Genomic DNA, 19,868 nt, shown 5'->3' with positions numbered 1-19,868 from the left:
ATATTTTGCTGGTGATGGATTAAAACCCACAGGCAGTGACTACAGCAAGAATGAACCTTTTATTTGAAATGCAACATTATCACAGCATTTTCTCATGTTATACTTTATAGATGCACGTTGTTTCAAATGTTTTACACACATGAAGAGTTGTCTCAGTCTTCTGTTAACATACCTGTTTACCCTGAAAAGTTCTTGCCTGCAGTCTAAGGCAGGTTTACTGTTGTATAGTTCACATACAAGACTGGTTCAGTTTCACTGATAACATAATACATTACAAAGAAAATAGCATATTTATCAGTTGGCTAGTGATGGATTAGAACCCACAAGCAGTGACTACAGTAAGAATAAACTTTTTTTTTTTGAAATACATTATCATAGCACTGCCTGTCTCATTTTATGCTTTATGGATGCATGCTATTTCAAATGAATAGCTACCTATGACTTCTGTTAACATACCTGTTTACCCTAAAGAAGTATTACCTCCAATATAAGCGTATGCCACAGTGGTGCAGCGGTTAGCGTTGCCGCCTCACAGCAAGATGTTCTCTGGTTCTATTCTTGGCTGGGGTGCCTTCTGTGCAGAGTCCGCATGTCCTCTTTGTGGTTGCCTGGGTTTCCTCTGAGTGCTCTGGTTTCCTCCCACATCCCAAAGACATGCTGCAGATGGAGTGGATACTCTAAATTGCCCCTAGGTGTGAGTGTGCGAATGTATAAGCCTTCTGTGGAAGTTTGGGTGGCGAGCTGGCAACTCGACACCATAAAACTCCACTGCCACTCATGAGTGGAGCAGTGATCTGCTGTGGTGACCCCTAACCGGGATAAGCCGAAAATAGATGATGATGATGATTTTATATATTTATATATATATATATATATACCTAATTTGTACCACCCAGCCACATTTAATCTAAATCAGATTTACCTACCATATCTTTTATTCAAACTTGCTGCCTAATTAGTAACTGTTCTAAGGCTATGCCTTACTCTCAGAATCATTAACTGCTACTCTCCATCATTTCCTCTCTACTGCAATACTGCAATACTGTAATGTTCACACATTCATTAGTTATACTCATGTTTATTCAGCATATATAGAATCATTTATTAGTCACTCTAACCCAAAATGTATATAACTTGTAAGCTGTTTTTATCACCTATCTGCAATGTAGTGTTCTGTATCTGAACTGTTTTGATTTTCTGTTTTTAATGTAATGTTCTGTATTATTGCTTCCTGATTTTGTTTGCAACTCTGTAGCTTTATTATGTTGTTTGTTCTGGAGCTTTTCTCCCAGGGCCTCTACTGAAAATGGGCTCACTCTGGCCCATTAGACCTCCTGGTAAATAAGTGCAAATATATAAATAACTAACTAACTAAATAAATAATAATTAAAATGTATTCAGCAATATAATATGTAATGTTTGAAAGGTATGTTACACAGTACTGCATGCTTACTTGCTTTTATTTGCTTTTACAGTGCAGACATGTACTTACATTTATCTTAACAGTTATTAATACATTAACAATACATTTAAAACTTTTATTTATTTTTAGATTTACCACAAGCCTGCCTCATCCTGGCCAAGTGCCCTGCATGAGACTATACATTGCAAACCCTCTCTTCCACAGCTGTGGAAGAAGAGGAAAACCATTAAGTATACCAGTTTTCTTCAGATTCTGCTTTTAAATTTTAAAAAATAATATACTTACATATCTGTGGTGTGTTTTCACCCCAAGCCTCTTGGATGCATCGAAGATCATCATAATGGTGACGACACTGCTCACCAGTGTGGGGGTACCGGTCACACTAGTCAGGTCCCTGGCAAAAATACCCAGGTTTCAGACTTAAATTCTGCTCCATTGTAGTTAGCCTGCAACAGCCGGCTACCATGGTTCCTAACCAGGAGTCCAACAAACATCCTGGACTCCTGCACACATTGTGCCTAAAAGTGCACTCCCTCCCAGCAACAGCCATACTATCTACAGCCAAGATCAGACTCCAAGCTACACTGAACAATTCCCTCCTATTGCCCTTTATATAGGATGAATTCCCACCATTGTGCATCATACAGAAACTTTCAAAAATGTGCCATGCTGCTTAGCATCTTGCAAACATGCCAAAAGAAAAAAGCATGGATGTGCTTGATGGCACATTGAGCTGCAGTGTTCTACGAGAGGGGAAAGTATCACGATGCTTAACACCAGGCAAACATGCAAACTCGGTTAGCATTGTGCAAACATGTAAAATGGTTAATTATTTTCATTCATTTTTAGCACTGTGCACATAGCAGAATGCAGGTAATTTGTTTATGTGATGGTAAGCATCGTGCAAACATGGGTAATAGTTAAATGTTTTGGGTGTGCAAACATGGGCAATGGTTGATTTGTTTAAGTGGTGCTTAGCATCACACAAACATATGAAACTGAGCTTAGCATCATGCAGCTTATTTAAATTTGGCATTCATAAACTTTAACAGGACTGGATGATTTAGTGACCTCATACAGTTACACAGCAGAATATATATATAAATATCACTACCAAGGTTTGAACTGAAGAACTACTCCACTAAAGGTTATCATTCAACCTATTACACCACAATAGTAGTGAGGGGGAACACAAGTATATTAAGATATACTGCAATTGTGCTAGTGTGAGCATAGCAAAACTTTGCTTCATGGGTTTGCGTGGTGCCCAGCATCGCACAGATTATTTAAATTTGGCATTCAAAAACTTTAACAGGATTGGATGATTCAGTGACCTTGTACAGTTACACAGCATTATATATAAAAAAGTATCCCTACCTAGGTTTGAACCCAGGAACTACTACACAGTAAGTCATCTTTCAACCTGGCACTCCACAAGGGGATGGGGAGGGGGAACACATATATTTTAAAGTATACTGCAATGGTGCTAGTGTGAGAATAGCATATCTTCACTTCATGGGTTTGCACAGTGCCCAACATCATGCAACTTACACAATTGAATGCACCCAGTTTCTATTTTTAGATTTCTGGCCCATGTCTAATGATGAGTGCGCATTGCTAAGCTTAGTTAACTTACATGGTGCTTCGCTCAAACACAACAAAATAAGTAAACAAATAAATACATTTAAATAAATAACTAAATAAATAAAATTTTTAAATTTCTACCATACTGACAATTTCTTCTTTAATGATTTTATAATACCCACTATTGCATGTCCAACGGGCCATAACTATGATGCAAAGATGTGGACATTCTACAATGAAGTGTACAGTTGCTATGTAGGCACAGATTCAAGTTCCATGCTAAGCTGCTTGTTTCACCTCACAAAACCTCACTTGTGCACACCACGCCATTAATATGCCTAGCGCACTGCTGAAGCAGGATTGTGGCCATGTGCATGGATACAGTCTGTGTAGGCTCTACATGGAGCCTAAATGGACTTTATTGAATCCTGTGGTTACTTTTTTAAAGCTGTTGGGTCACTCCTGAGTATACTGATATTAACAAGAGTATATCTTTATTATTGCTAATATAAATAGTGCATGACTGGCTCTCACAGCAAATCATACTGGAACTAATAAAATTATTTTTATTTGAGTTTCAAATATGACAAATGGTGCATTGCCTTGATGACAGCAGCATTGCTACTTACAAAATCCTGCTCATAAAATAACATAATTAATATATATATATATTTTTTTTTTTGGGGGGGGGGACTTATGCTTTATGTGTATAGAGAATAGAAATGCTAAGTAACTACTAGTTTTCAGGGATCATATTGTGTATACAGGGGCAAGGCTGTAATTAATTCCTTTCTTTGCCCTTTTGTCTTTGACTATATAAACCTACCATTAAACAGTCCACTCCAATTCTCAAAAAAAAACTGCTTTCCTGTACAGCTTGTCACAATCACAATATGTGCTTACATACTCAATAAAAGACCTGACAGAAATCTTTTATCATTAAAATAACAGATATTAGATATTTTTTGTTTACTTTTTCTGGAGCAACAGGTTAAAACATCATTCAAAGGATCCAGCTTAATTGTTCATTTATTTAGTCAAGATATGGCTGCTTATTCTTCTTGTCATCAGACAACATTACTACTCTGAAATCTCCTTTACAGTCAGTGAGGATGTCCTTGACATTGGTTCATTTAAAAGATCCTTGAAAACATATCTCTTTCCATTGGCATACGGTTTAATGTGAGTAACTGTGATAATGGGTCTATTTTTTTAAATAATTTTCATGTTATGTGTTTTATCTTTAATATGTTTAACTTTTTATTTATTCATTTTACTGAGGTTGGTTGCAATCACCTTAGCTTGATAACTCTTTTTTGACATATGGAGTTCATAATATAACTTGTTACTATATTTAGTCAAGAATACATAAGTAATTATTTGGGAACGTCTCTTCATACTTATGAGATTTTAACACTGCATGATTGCACATTAGTCAACAATGCTTGTTCATCAAAAAATCCTTGCAGAAATGTATTACTAATATATACTCATTGGAATGCCCAGAACCACAAATATATTGCCTGGATAAGTATTGTTACCAAAATTGCAGTTTAGATGATTGTTCAAAAGTCATGGTTATAATACCAATTATATATAAAACCAAAATAAACAAGTACATAGAAACTTTGTTGATTAAAAAGGAAGCATTTTCTTATTATGGGGTATTTATATTTCTTCCGACTATATAATAATGAACAGCCATGTAATAATAATTATATCCTAAGGTCTAATGATAAATTTTCTTTATTGTGGGTGCATACATGCAAGCAATTCATCTACGTGCTATAAAATGGTTAATCTTTCTCTGAAAATATGGAAATAGACATAATTATAATCATTTGTGAAACAAAATTAATGAAAATACAACACATTGTGTAGAGATAAAGTGATATCATTATATTTCAATGGGGTAATTATATTTTGCCTTCACGGTGCTTAATGTTGCAGTTGTGACATCAGGAATACGTCATTGATTATATATGTTAAAATATATCCCTTTGTATATACATGAACCATTTTGCTCTGAAGTTTTCAGTCCTACGTGTAAAGCAGTGCAGACTGAAGTGTTGCATTATCAGTGTGGATTATGATCTGAAATACTTCTTTGCCAGCTCTCATTTGCATTATCAGTGTATATTATGATCTGAAATACCTCTTTGTCAGCTTTCATTTTATGGATGCAGCATGTTACTTAAATATTACATACAGTTTTTGGTATTTCTAAAATACACTACAATGTGATATTTTATTATGCTATTGACGATTCCTTACCAATATATTTTCTAGGGAGCCACCAATGTGAAACTGCTGATGTGACAGTACGTTCTATGGCTAATGGATCAGTATTTGTTAACTGGACTAATGATGCCTGCGCTGAGAACTACATACTCACGCTCACAAAATCTGATAATCCAGCATTCACAGAAGAGAAAGTTATTAATGGAAGTTCAACAGTATTTACGGGACAGTATGCTAGTTCTGACTACTTTATAGCAATTCAAGCCATGATCAGAGATATCACATGCCTCCCTCTTCTAAAACCGTTTACACATTTTGGTATGTTTATTCATCATTTTCATATCTATTAATTGCATTATTGTAGAATATATTGGCAAACTGGCACAGAATGTTATGTTTTTCCTGTACAGCCAGGGCACAAAAAGAGCATTTAATAATCTCACATGAGATAGGAATGCAAAGAACAGTTACAACAGCAATGGCTTTGAAAAGGTTTACTCAACAGAAAAAAAAAACTGCTGAAGGAACAAATAAAATGAGTAGTAGAATCCACTCTCAGGTATGCTTGTTACTCTAGTAACAAACACGTATTCAGTACTAATGCAGAATATAAATTTCACAAGAGCTGAAGAAAAGATTTATATCAGTGCATACACACACACACACACACACACACACACACACACACACACGCACGCACGCACGCACGCACACACACACACACACACACACACACACACACACACACACACACACCAAGAATATCATCCAAATGTGTTGTTGCTCTAAATTGTACAATTAAGCATTTTGAAGAAATTTATTGAATACCTCACTTACAGATAAGCAAACATATACATAGAGACATGCATACACATAAACATACACTCGTGCACACACACACACACACACACACACACACACACACACACACACACACACACATGCAAACATATACACATACACACACACATACACACACGCACACACACACACACACACACACACACACACACACACACACACACACACACACACACACACACACACACACACACACACACACACACACACACCCTAAGGGTAATTTGGAGAAACACCACTTCATCGGCAGTATGTCTTAGTGTTATGGTAAGGGAGGAGAAATCCATAAATAAATGACATTAACACAGGGCAGACATGCAGAGTTCACAAAGAAACTGACTTAGGTGAGGAGTAAACTGGATAAATGATCTGGGAGGCAGCAATGCTAATCACTACAAAGCTATGAAAGCTGTGCCATCCACAGGACAATTTACTAAAGTAATTTTCTTTAGATTCATCTATAAAATACAAAAACTGGCCTTAAAAGTTGGAATGAACAAAAGAAATAAAGGTAAAGCATTATGCTGGTTCTGGCTTTACAATGTGGTGATTTCAGTTCTGAAGATACTGCAGGTATGTTCACTATAGCATAGTCCATTTTACATAGCTTGAACTGTTTACTTTACAAATGGTCATCAGTTGGAATGTGAAACCTGTATAATTCCAAGGTAGGTAACAATGTAAAGTACTGCAGTTGCTTGTTTTTCCCTTTATAGAATACCTGTCTATTGTTTGAGCTGGTGACTGGTTATGGGTTTGGGCAAGGTATGGCAGCCATACAGTGACAGAAAGGATGTGATAGTTGCTTCTAAAATGCGTTTTCAGCATCAAGTTTGGTAAGTGTAATAGCCATGGGTAGGAATCAAGATGGGGGCTGGAAGTTTAGCTGTCAAGATTTTAGGCAGCAGTAGGAAGTGGAATTTAGGTTTAGTGAATAGGAGAGGAATTTGGGGTTATAACGTCATTAACAGGGCTGTGAAATTAATGATCATCGTGTTGTTGTGTTGATTGGGTACTTGCCATTTAGAGCAACTGAAATCAGACAATTGCAAGCTAATAATTGGTGAGCACTTGTACATGACACAGTTCTGCTCCCATTTCTAAAAAACAGAATGTTTTTCCCTGGATACCAGCATTTGTTTGTCAAGCTATAAGCTGGCTGTGAAGTGTTTTCCCCTGGATACCAGCATTTGTTTGTCAAGCTATAAACTGGCTGTGAATTGTAACAAAATTTACACCAAACAGTTTTTGCATTCCACAAGACAAAGATAGTCTACAGATGTCAGGCATTCAGGTGCCATCATTTGATTTGTCTTCAGATTGAATTAGTCTGCATTATAAAAGTACAACAATATGATAACTCAAAATAATTTCCCTAGATCACCTGGAACAAATATGTTACTGTAAATATCTCCTCAGACCATTGAGCATAACATGACATACTCCACAAGAAACTGTTGCTTTTTGCTAAAGTGCCAGATTATTTCCTGAATAGCAGTACAAGAACAAAAAAAGCTATTGTAAATCGAGACACACCGTCACAGGGAAAAAAATGAAGGAAGATTTTTATCTAAGTACCATTAAGTAAGAAGACAAAACAAAAATGACAACATACTCATAGGAACCCAACAAGCAAATTCAAAGGAAAAAAAACACAACTTAATTCCAAATGTGAAATGAACAGTAATTTCAGATGGAACAACTACTCACTTTCAAGAAGCAGTGAGAATCATATGCTCTTCAAATTATATACACTTTTCTTTCTTCTACAGCAACTGAAATAATAGTTTTGGTTTCCACTTTGTCAGTCACTTGGCTAGCATTTTGGCAGAAAGCTAGAAGCAGTTTTCTGGGAGCAGAAGTTCAATCCATACATAATGACGTCACAGTTAACTAAACAAAAATAAAGGTAAAAAAGCCCCAGCTGTAGTTTTTCCTCATCTAGTTAGAGGTGATAATGATAAGACACTTTATGAATCTCATCTTATTGAGAAAAATCTGGAATAAAGCACTACACATGGGAAGAAGTCTTGAATAAAAACAGCAATCATAGGAATTCTGCATTTTAGGAGAAGAAGAAGAGGGGTGGGGGAAAATGAGAAGAAAACTGTAATGATGCTTAGCAACACGGTGAAGAGTGTGGTGGTAAAAATGGAAGAAATAAGGGAAAATCAGGGTAGAGACACAGACAAATCAAATGGAAGAAATAAGGGGAAATCAGGATAGAGAGCACAGACAAATCAAATGGAAGAAATAAGGGAAAATCAGGGTAGAGACACAGACAAATCAAATGGAAGAAATAAGGGAAAATCAGGATAGAGAGCACAGACAAATCATCCCAGGATATAGCAAGAAGATGCATAATGCAAAGCAAGATGGGGGAGGGGAACATCAAGACAACTATGTATGTAGGTAGTAGAGACATATCGGTGTTAAATGGAGTAGCGTTGAGTGTAAATATAAAAAAGTGCAGTATGAGAACTGCACAGCACAGACATTTCATTCCACCATGTGACGCCTCCAGGTGCATGTTCAGTTAACTCCTACTGACATTTTTAAGCATCAAATATTGCTTGTTCATATTTGCATCAATAATTCCAAAACCATGCTATGTACAGGGTTTTAAAATATTCCATCTTAAAGATTACACAATGGGAAACTCAACTGCATTAATATCTAACCTCCGTCTACTGCAGAAAAGAGAGATTAACCATTTTTATGATATTAATTTATATCATAGGTTCATAGGGTCATAGGTTGGTACTAGGCTATCAGCCCTAGGGCCTATACAAGCCTAGCCATAAGAATTCCCTGGCTATTTCTTCCCACATTATTTACTTTCCTGGACCCCTGTCTAGCAGGGCAACTGACGTGATCCCTGGGGTATAGGTTCATAGGTTGGTACTAGGCTATCAGCCCTAGGGCCTATACAAGCCTAGCCATAACATCAATATAGTATTCACATTTTTCTAAACATCTTAACCAAGAAACACAGAACACTTTAGCCTAATATGAAAGCTCTCAGCTAGACGAATAAAATCCAGCAGACAGTATGTGTGTAACTTGAGTGGTTACTGAGATATTGTAAGTTTGTTTGTGTCTTTCAGCTTTACCCGGTTAGGGGTTGCCACAGCAGAACTCCGGTCCGCTAATGATTGGCAGTAGATTTTTACGTGCTGCCTTGCCAGGCCTAATGCATAACCTTCAATGAAGGAATGCCGAGTCACGCATGTCGCCACACAGAAGACGCTCTAACTGAGAATCGAACGGGCAATGTCTAACTGTGAGGCGACAACGCTACCGCAGCACCACCACCGCAGTATAGTTTACAAAATATTACACACATAATTGTTACTGTGTTTACTGTGACTTATATAATTCTAAAGAACATTAGCACTATAAAAACAGTCTTTGCTGAAGGGTTTGACATTTATACTTCTTTCATAACCCCCATGCTTCCAGATATGTGAACATTTGTTTGAAATGTGATTGCATAATTTGATTCTGTCAAAAGGCTTAGGCTCCACCCATTGGAAGTTACAGTGCAAACTTCCTGAGCTCCATTGGAGTAAATGAGTTAATATTGATTATATTTAAAAAAAATGATATTGTTAAGCTCAGCAGTCATCTCTTTGTTCAAAGAGTGGTTATCAGCCTGATAAAAACATATGTCCAGCTCTTCGTAGAAAGTGCACAATGTGGACAGGTCAAACTCCTAAGCTCCTTAGATATGAAAGTGAAGGAAAATAGACTGAAATTCGTCAGAACTGATCAATGATCCACTCCGTTAAATAAATGCAACATTTTTCCCAGTTAACTAGATATCAGGACAGAATGAAATATGATAACTGAAAGTGCATTCACAGAAGATGAATGTCTGAGTCAAATGGGTCTTTACTGACTTATTCTGGTCAAAAATTGAAATTACTGGGTCAAACTGAATTGTGTTGTTTGTATAAGCAAAGTATATAGTATACTGTTTGAAGTTCTGTCATTTCAAGGAAGTTAACACATTCAGAAGGCATGTCTGTGAGCAGTATGCAATGATAAAATGAAGTCACTCTGTGAAAGTACAACAAAGTAATAGAGACTGTAAAGCAGCAGGGCCAGTACTTTCCATGGTCACACAGTAAATGATTCACACAGTCATAAAGCCAAAGCTTCATACAGTTGCAATGACAGTGGTTTACATGACTGTAGAGAAAGTAACTTGTAGATTTGTCCAATACAGACTATTAAGCCTTAGAAACAAAAGGTAATATGTAAATAGAGAGAGGGTATCACAAAACACAAACAAAAAAGTGAATTAAGATGCTACCTTTGATAGTTTTAAATGATATGCTGACTAAATTAATGGATCTTACAAATTAATTCATGGCTTTCTCCTTCAGACAAAAAAGAATTACAGCTACATTTTTAAAAACATGTAATGAGAGGATGATCAGATGACGGCAAAAAAGTACCAGTTCAGGTTTGCGACACTTATGATGAAATCCATGAGTCAAAAGGGCTGATGTTCAAAATCGTTTTTTTTTTTTCATAGAAAAAGTGGCATATGTCTCATGTTCAAGTGAATCCATGAAGGAGATTCAGGCACTGTTATCTGAAAAGAAAGGGCGCGCAAGTAGGGCATGTGGCATAACACTTCGGCTAGGAATGTCTTGAGAAATCATCTAAGAGTAAAAAAGAAATTATGTTTTTGATATGCTCCACAAAAATAACTGCAAAGACCATAAAATACTTGAACAAATACTGGTCATGCTATAGAGTACATCTCATTATAATATATTTCATTTTATGGACAGTAGGTATCTCATCTGTGTTGACACCTACTGCCATCAAGTTGAAATATACAGCTACATAAACTGTCGTTATAAAGATGTTCATAAATCTTTATAAACCATTGTTATAAGAGGTGAAGAAGAGAGTACAGGCAGGATGGAGTGGGTGGAGAAGAGTGTCAGGAGTGATTTGTGACAGACAAGTAACAATAAGAGTGAAAAGGAAGGTCTACAAGAGGGTAGTGAGACTAGCTATGGTATATGGGTTGGAGACGGTGGCACTGACAAAAAGGCAGGAGTCAGAGCTAGAGGTGGCAGAGTTAAAGATGTTAAGATTTGCACTGGGTATTACAAGGATGGACAGAATTAGGAATCAATATATTAGAGGCTCAGGTTGGATGGTTTTGTGACAATGCCAGAGAGGTGAGACTGCATTGGTTTGGACATGTGCCAAGGAGGGATGCTGGATATATTAGGAGAAGGATCCTAAGGATAGAGCTGCCAGGTAAGAGGAAAAGAGGAAGGCCTAAGATACATTTTATGGGTGTCATGAGAAAGGACATGCAGGTGGTTGGTATGACAGAGCAAGCGCAGAAGACAGGAAGAAATAAAAACAGATGATCCACCCTGGTGACCCCTAATGGGAACAGCCGAAAGAAGAAGAAGGTCACTATTGTTATACCTGTCAAATATGTTTTTCATGTCATGGTATCCCTGTCATACTCAATACTTATAATGAGCAAGAGTTTATTAGCCAGGAATTGTTTTAATTTTCACAACACTGGGAATATCAACATCTTCACCAAGGTGCTGTCAGTGTTGTGGGTAGTTCAGACAGTTATTCAAATGATGAAGAGTGGAATTAATATATGTGGTGTAATTTCTAAACAGAACTGGTATCACAATCTTTTCAAATATAAAAATACTATACTAATGGAATAGTTCTATGGCACAGAGGTATGGAAGCCTAACTGTGACCCAAATGACATGAGTTTGAATAGTAGTTTGGAGTCTGGAGTATCCAGGTGGAAATCAGTAGGAAAGCAGTTGTGGTAGGGGGTGACTCTCTGGCACTCATTTAATGATAAGATCAGTGCTGTAATTGCATGGTAGATTGCTACTGAATTTGACTTAGAGTAGGAGCCTGGACCTAACTGATGCTATTTGAGGTGATACATGTGCTGACACTAACTCTATCATTTAAAGATACCAAAATATCCTCTAGATATAGGGCACCATATGTGATACTGACACTGCTCCTCAATATGTACCCAACCCCCTTTCCAAATATGACAACTGCTGCAGTGGTCCTAACCCCTGTGATGATATACTAAGTTAGGAAGAAATGGAGTAAAACCAAGCAGTTAATGGTCATCTAGAAGGTGTTTGAAAGAGGAGCAGTTTTATACTACACAGCAACCTGTAGTTCATTCACCATCACAGGCAATTGTTGAAGCAGAGAGAACGAGAACAGACTTTTTAGAGAAATTACTAGACATGCAACCTTCCTGGCAGGAAGTTCAGCTGAAATAGAAATATGACTATAAGACAGATATCTGCTAAGACATTATCGATGTTGCAACCCACAGAGATTTATATAATCTAAAATACATTTGACTAATTGGAATAACAGGCTTTAATAAGTGTTCAGGTAAATATGCCAAGGTCCTAAACTTTCAAGACAAAGGAGAGTGTAACTTTATAGCATGGAAAATGCAAGTGCACAGAACAGGGCTTCTTTCATGTCAAAAAGACAAGCTGTAAAAAGGAATCAGTTTGAGTAGGCAGTGCCATACGTATGGACTGCTTTTAAAGCTGCACCATATGTGTGCGCTAACTGTAATAATGTCCAGGTTAGTTCATTGGCTATATGATCTGATAACAACAATCTACCTGATTATGTCCAGCTACCAGATTCATCCATTGAACTTACTGTAACATTACTGTCATTTAATACTGATTTCACAAGATCTAGACAGAGCTATTAGAAAGCCATATATAATAAATACATGCACTAATATATAAGAAGCAGGGGGTGTAGGTGTCTGTGTGTGTGGGGGGAGGACTTCTTCTCTTGTAAAAAACATTTTTTTATGTTTGTTTTCATTGACATGAGTTTCAGACTTTTGGAATCAATATTACATGACTTGGAGATGATGAAGTACGATGTAATGCTCTAGACCCATATATACATATAAATACAATACAAACATTAGGGTTATTGGGTGGCATATAATATAGAGTACAGTGTGATTTTAATGTTCTCTACAGCTATAGAGAATGGAATATGTTACATGATCTTGTATTGATTAGGCAATAGTTGCTGTGTCAGTAAAAAGAGTTTTTACATACCCATTCACTTCTTGATGCCTGGAACTGTTATTCAAGCTATAACGTGTCTAAAAAGTGTAACTCAATTTGCTCCAAGCAAAACAGTGCAACAGCTACTCCTATCAGCTGATTTACTTATTGACTGATTTGTACCCATCCTCTTACTATACTGATATACATTCCACAAACACATTTCACTTGTGACATTTATTCCATGACCACCCTAAACAGACTTACTTTATACAAACTCTCCTGTTTCTTTTTACCTAATTCCCAACTTTTATTTAATCTTTTAGCATCATTCCAAACTACCTCATTCCTTCCCATACAGCTTTGAAATATATTTATTCATAGTCAAACTCCACCTTAACAGTACCTATATATTCTACATTGCATCTTATTTTTGCCAAATAAATATTCATTTCTTCCTATTTTAACTACATCCTCATACTCCAGCCTTTTTAACCTCTGTGTTCCTTACAGTCCAAGGAAGATACTAGGAAATCCCAACTCTCTTCCTTCATAAAAACTACTTCTTCCTAACCTTCCCTCTATCACTTTTCAGACTCCACCACCACTGAATATCCTACTGCCCTGCAACATCTTTTTTGATATTGATCCCTAAATCCCCACTGCCTGCCAACAATAACATACAGATCTGTTTACTGAATCCTCCTACTCATCAGCATATCTTCTTTTGGGCCATCACCCATCCTGCCTTGACCCTATAATAGCTCTAAACATCTCTCCGACTCTGTCCCAACCACCTACTCATACTTCCTCCTTACATTCACAACACATTGCACCAAATCTATTTAATGAAGCTCCTCACATTTACTCCACATATGGATCGATTATCTCCATTTCAACTCAAACCTGAACAAAATTCAGTGGAAAAATACTCTCAAAAAAGTGTCAGTAATACCCAAATATACTAAAACCCTTCTAGATGGAGACATTCACCCTAACCCTGGTCCCCAACTATCACAACTAACATCAAGACAGTTCTCTTCTACAGACTACTCTAACCCTACAGTGGTCAACCCCCAACCCTGTTAATCTAAGTTTTGCTCCCATAAGTGTTAGAAGCATAAGAAATAAAATTGCTGAACTACATGCCCGGATTACCCAACATAAGCCTGATCTTCTCTCTCTAATGGATACTTAACTTAAACCCAGCATAAACAACTATGAAATTATACCTCCCAACTATAATATCATCTGTAATAACTATATAAAGAGGAGAGGTGGTGGTAATGTTTTAATATTCCCAACAACTACCACATTTCCCCTTACAACAAGCCAGTATCAAAATTCATTTCAGCTTACCTTCTTGTTACTTTCCTAAAATAAAACAATTATAACCAGCTATATATTACTTTACATCCCTAATGGCAACAATACAGCTATTACTGGAAGATATCATGCATTGGATATCCATGCCAATTTCACAAGAAAAAAAAATACTAGTTGATTTGAATGTCAATTAGTTGGACATAAACTCTAATTCCCCTACATCTAGCAAAAATGTATTTGGTTTCACACAGCTAATTAATAGCCTCACACATTATAGCAAGACAACAAATTTCCTATTAGACTGGATTCTAGTATAAGATCCTAGCAAACACATAACCACAGGTACAGTGTCGGACTGTCTCAATGATTACCTCCCAATAAATACAACCAGACATCTCACACATCAACATAAATACCATGTTTCTAAAATAAGCTGCAATCTTTCAAAGTTTAACCCATAAATGTTCTTTTCATAGGTTCATAGGTTCATAGGTTCATACTAGGCTATCTGCCCTAGGGCATTTATAAGCCTAGCCAGAATGTGTTTGGCTTTCGCCACCCATTTTAAATTTATTTTGCTATGCCCTTTTTCGAGGTTAGTATACTGTGCCTCTGTCTAACAGTGACACAGAAGTGATACCCAGGGTAAACCTACGATCTCCCATCCACTCATCAAGATTCCTCTTGAAGAGAGTCAATGAGGGACTCTGCCTAACCTGGACCGGGACTTTATTCCAGAGTGAAGGGAGCCTCTGGGTTATGAATCTGTCCCTCCAGCATGTCCTATTTATTTCAGTGCTGAGGTTCAAGTCTCGAGCGTAGCTCGATGGGATTTGGATTTTCTGAGGTGCAGCATGTCCATTAATTCGGTTGGACATGGCTTTATACATCAGGCACAGATTGCCTCTGAACAGGCGGTATGCCACTGAGTAGAGCTGGAGTTTCTTTAACCGGGCAGCATATGGCATCTGTTTGAGCCCTTTGATCCTCTTGGTGAGGTACTTTTGGGGTCTTTCCAGTTGCTGCAGGTGTCTGGTAAGGTATACCCCAAAGGGGCATTGTACTCAATTATGGGCCTGATGAGGGATGAGTAAAGAGGCATGATGACCTCCCCTGATCTAGATGTGAATCCCTTCATGATTAGGTGGGCTATATAAAATGTTTTTCTAACCACTTTGGCCACGTGGTTGTCAAATGAGAGATTGCTATCAACTTGGGTCCCCAGGTCCCTAATTACTTCTTCTGTACTTAATGGATTACCACCTATGTGGTAATTTGTGGGCACTGTTTTTTGCCAAAGGGATGACTATACACTTTTGGCATTTAGCTTGAGGCCATGGCTCTGGCACCAGTTGTCTGTATCTATGAGGCCCTTTTGGAGGATGCTTGTGTCGGCTGGAGAGTCGATTATGGCGCCCAGTTTGCAGTCATCTGCGAACTTGGTCAGCCACAGTCCTTCCGTGTTGGCCTGTACCTCCGAGAAATATATACCGAAGAGAGGTCCCAGGACTGAGCCTTGTGGGACACCACTTGTAACTGGTTTGGAGTCTGACATGGCTCCAGCAATTCTAACCATGTGGGTTCTGTCCTTGAGCCAGTTTGCAATCCATCTAGTGACATAGGGGTTTATATTTAAGCTGGTGAGCTTATCTATAATGCCCGAATGGGGTATTGTATCGAAGGCTTTGCGAGGTCCAGGTAGGCTGTGTGGACCACCTTCCCTCGTCAATGGCCTTGGTGACTGTTTCAAAGAAATCAACCAGGTTTAAGAGGCAGGATCTGCCCTTAACAAAGCTGAACTGGGTAGGATCCAGTGTTTGTAGGTCCCCAATATCTTTATTTATGAGGTCCATGATGATCCTTTCCATAGCTTTGCAGACCAAGCTAGTCAGGCTTATGGGGCGATAGTTTCCAGGATCCGTTGAGGCACCACCTTTATGGAGAGGGACCACTGTTGCTGTACGCCACTCTTTGGGCACATATCCTGTAGTAAGGCTGAGATTGAACAGTAGTTTTATGTTTGGGTTTAGCTCTTCTTGGAGTTCATGTAGGACGCAGCCCGGGACACCATCTGGTCCCATTGATGCTGTGTTTTTGCTTTGGAGGCGGCTCTTACCTGAGCATCTGAGATGTCAGGGGCAGCACTCTGCTGGGATAGATATTTGCCCTTTTGGTGGGGGGGAGAAGTTTGCGCTGAACCTGTCAGCTAGGATGTTGGCAATGTCTGTGCGTTCGGTGTATTTTTTGTCATTTTGGACTAATTCTGAGCATATCTGGAAATTACCACCCAGGTTCCTAACATAACTAAAGAAAGCCTTGTGATTATCCTTAGTGTCCTGTGCAATTTTTCTCTCGAAGCTGGCCTTAGACAATTTTATGTGTGCCCGTAGTTTTTGCTAATACTGATCAGTGATGCCTTCCCTTTTGGGATTTTGCTCTATCATTTAGTAGCTTCCTCCTTCTATTGTATAGTTTGTTTATGGCTGGGGTCCACCAGACAGGACGTCTGCCTTTGGAGGATTGGGTCTTGGTTTTATTTGGGATCGATGATCCATGCATTCCTGAAGGTGTTCATAGAATGCGTTTATAAAGGATTCTGCGGTCTGAGCCGTATTTTCCACAGGCCCGGGGCTTTGAAGGATTCCACCTCAGTTTTGAGGAGTGTGAAATTTGCTTTAGAAGTTTTTCACTGTGGTTTTCTGGGCAGGGGTGGGGGGATGAACATCCAGTGAGGTTAGGTTATGGTCTGATCTTACCAGTGAGGGATACACTTCTGGTCTGGAGCATAGAGTCCCCATGTTGGTGATGATCAGGTCCAGTAGGTTTTCCCTCTTGTGGGAGTGGTAACAAGTTGTTCCATAGCATTTGAGTTTATAAATTCTAGGAACCTTTGGGCTAGGGTGTTGGAGCTAGAGTAATGCTCCCAGTCTATGTTTGGGTAGTTGAAGTCGCCCAATATAATGGTGTTAGGAGAGACCTTCATATTTTCCAGTGTTCTCAGGAAGGCCGAGTGGGGTTCCTGGGTTTGGGAGGGTGGTCTGTAGCAGGCTATAAACTGGAAGGCAGTTTTACCCACTGTTAGTTGCACATGGATAGTCTCTGATGCTTCGTGTTTTGCCACCAACCTGGAGGTGTGGGTATCTTTGATGAATATCGATACTCCCCCTCCTTTTGTGGTTCGGTCCAAGTTTTGGGGCCGAAAAGCATGGTATGAGGTATAACCTGGTAGTGCTGGGGTGCTCTCGGGAGCCCTGAACCAGGTTTCTGTTACTGCACAGATATCGATGTTCTCCATGCTAAGGAGAGTTTCGAGTGTGTGCATCTTGAGGTTTAGAATTCTGGCATTGAGTAGCATTACTCTTAGTTTCTTATCCCTTGTGATACCTATGGAGGTGGGTTTGTCTTTTGAGCCTTGCCTAAAAAGGCACTATGGGGGTAGCAAGAGCCTTTGCCAATATCCAAAAGCCCAGGGGTGACAGGTGCAAGCCGTCCCTAGCGAAGCATCGTGGCTTGTCAAGCATATCATCCCAAGCTGACAGGCATTGGATCCCCTTTGAATGACACCAGTACTTAAGCCAATTGTTGAATTTGATCATCTTGTCTTCATATTGTGACATCATTCTTGGTGAGGGTAAGATGCTACTCAAGGTCAGGGTCATACCGGCCTGGGCTACATGCTCAGAGAGCTCCTTTATGTCTCTTTTCATGTAGTCCAGGGAGGTACGTCTCAGGTCATTCACACCAGCATGGACAATGACTGAGTCATATTTGTACTTGCCTTGGAGTGATCATAGCGCCTGACAGGCTGCTCACCGTGACCCTCTCCTTGTTCAGCCTGTTGAGCGGGACGTCAGTGTGCCTGACGATAGAGTCACCTATTACAAGTGTATCAGGTGTGTTGTTTAGTCTTAAGGGCTGTGACTGTTTGGCACACTGGCTTTGTGAGATATGTGTTGCACGTGTTTTGTTTTGGGGTAGCGGCTGCTTGGGTGTCTGCTTTGGAGGTCTCTGCTGCTTCGGCAGACCTTTATTTAGAGCCTCCGAGTATGTTTTTGTGTGATTATGTGTTTGGTTTGCTGTCGTGGTAGGTTTGGAACTTCCTAAAATATTCCCCTTATATTATTCTGTAAATGAATTCAGTACAGCTTTCCTAAATATAAATAGCCTTTTACCTCGTAGAAGAAAGAGACTAAAAACAAATAATGCAATTTGGTAATCCAAAAAAGGAGAATGCTAATGTAGGATAGATAAAAAGCATGGGGGAGAATGCAAAAATATAAAACACCACAGTATCTTGAAAACTTCAGAATGCTTTGCAATCATACTAAAAAGCAAAAATGAAGACCAACAACTTTACTAGAATAACTTTTCAAATTATAGTAAATACAACCATAAACATTCTGGTCACCCATTAAAGAAATCTTGCACCCAGCCAAAAATTCAATCCTAACCCCTCTCCCAATAACTGTCCACTTAAAATTGCAATACAAATTGTCTCTTATTTCAAAGATAGTATGGCATTTCTAACCAACAATGCCCCACCATCTAATCCTAACGCTGCCCAGAAGTCATATATCACCATATCCACATTTATCTTCAAATCTGTGCTCATCTCATATATAACACTTGTCTTAGACAAACTCAAACCATGCTCAACTTCATCTGATGATCTTACAGTAAGAACCTAAAAATTAACAGTCAATAGCATTATCTATCCTGTTTCAATCCTTATAAACAGGTCAATCCAAGAAGCCCATATTGCATCTCTTCGGAAAAAGTTACACATTTTCCCTCTGCAAAAAGGATGGACTATCTTTAGACTCATAGTAATCTTAATACCCCTCTCCAAAATACTTGATAAATGTATTCACATACAATTGCTAAAGTACTTCCTGCAGAAAGAACACCTATCCCCCACAAAACATGGCATTGATCCTTCCCACAGTGCTAAAACTGCACTGCTAATCTATATAGATACTGTCAATAAAGGTACAGATAGCTGCAAACTAGTGTCCCTCTTATTTCTAAACTTTTCTAAAACCTTTGACATTGTTTGCCACAACAAAGCTCTACTTCAAATGTCCTTATTAGGTTTCTCTCAGCCAACTCTTCTATGGTTCAAAAGTTACCTATCCAATAGGCATCTGTCAGTAATATGACACTCCACCCTCTCTCCATAACTTCCCATCACCAGCAGTGGCAGTTCTGTTCTTAGTCCCCCTCTTTTTTAACATTCTCACCCAGACCTTCCACATTTCCACAAAACAGGTCTTCCTAACACAATACTCCACACTCATCTGCACATCTAACATGGCAAGCTTCCAAAAAAAGTACAAATGAATCTTTAATCT

At 38.5% G+C, this 19,868-nt stretch overlaps 1 protein-coding gene across 1 annotated transcript in view; it reads left to right on the top strand.

Moving 5' to 3' along the window:
- LOC122795066 overlaps positions 1 to 19,868 on the top strand; it is a 634,924-nt gene that overhangs the window by 148,725 nt on the left and 466,331 nt on the right. The window contains exon 2 of the mRNA XM_044063641.1: positions 5,297 to 5,566. Within this exon, the coding sequence (XP_043919576.1) occupies positions 5,297 to 5,566 (270 nt within the window). The remainder of the gene's footprint in view (positions 1 to 5,296; positions 5,567 to 19,868) is intronic.

This window comes from Protopterus annectens, chromosome 2.part1 (genome assembly GCF_019279795.1).
Source record: "Protopterus annectens isolate FY-2018-M chromosome 2.part1, PAN1.0, whole genome shotgun sequence".
NCBI lineage: Eukaryota > Metazoa > Chordata > Ceratodontiformes > Protopteridae > Protopterus > Protopterus annectens.
The sequence above is the reverse complement of the archived record's forward strand: the minus strand, read 5'-3'. Positions and strand labels throughout refer to the sequence as shown.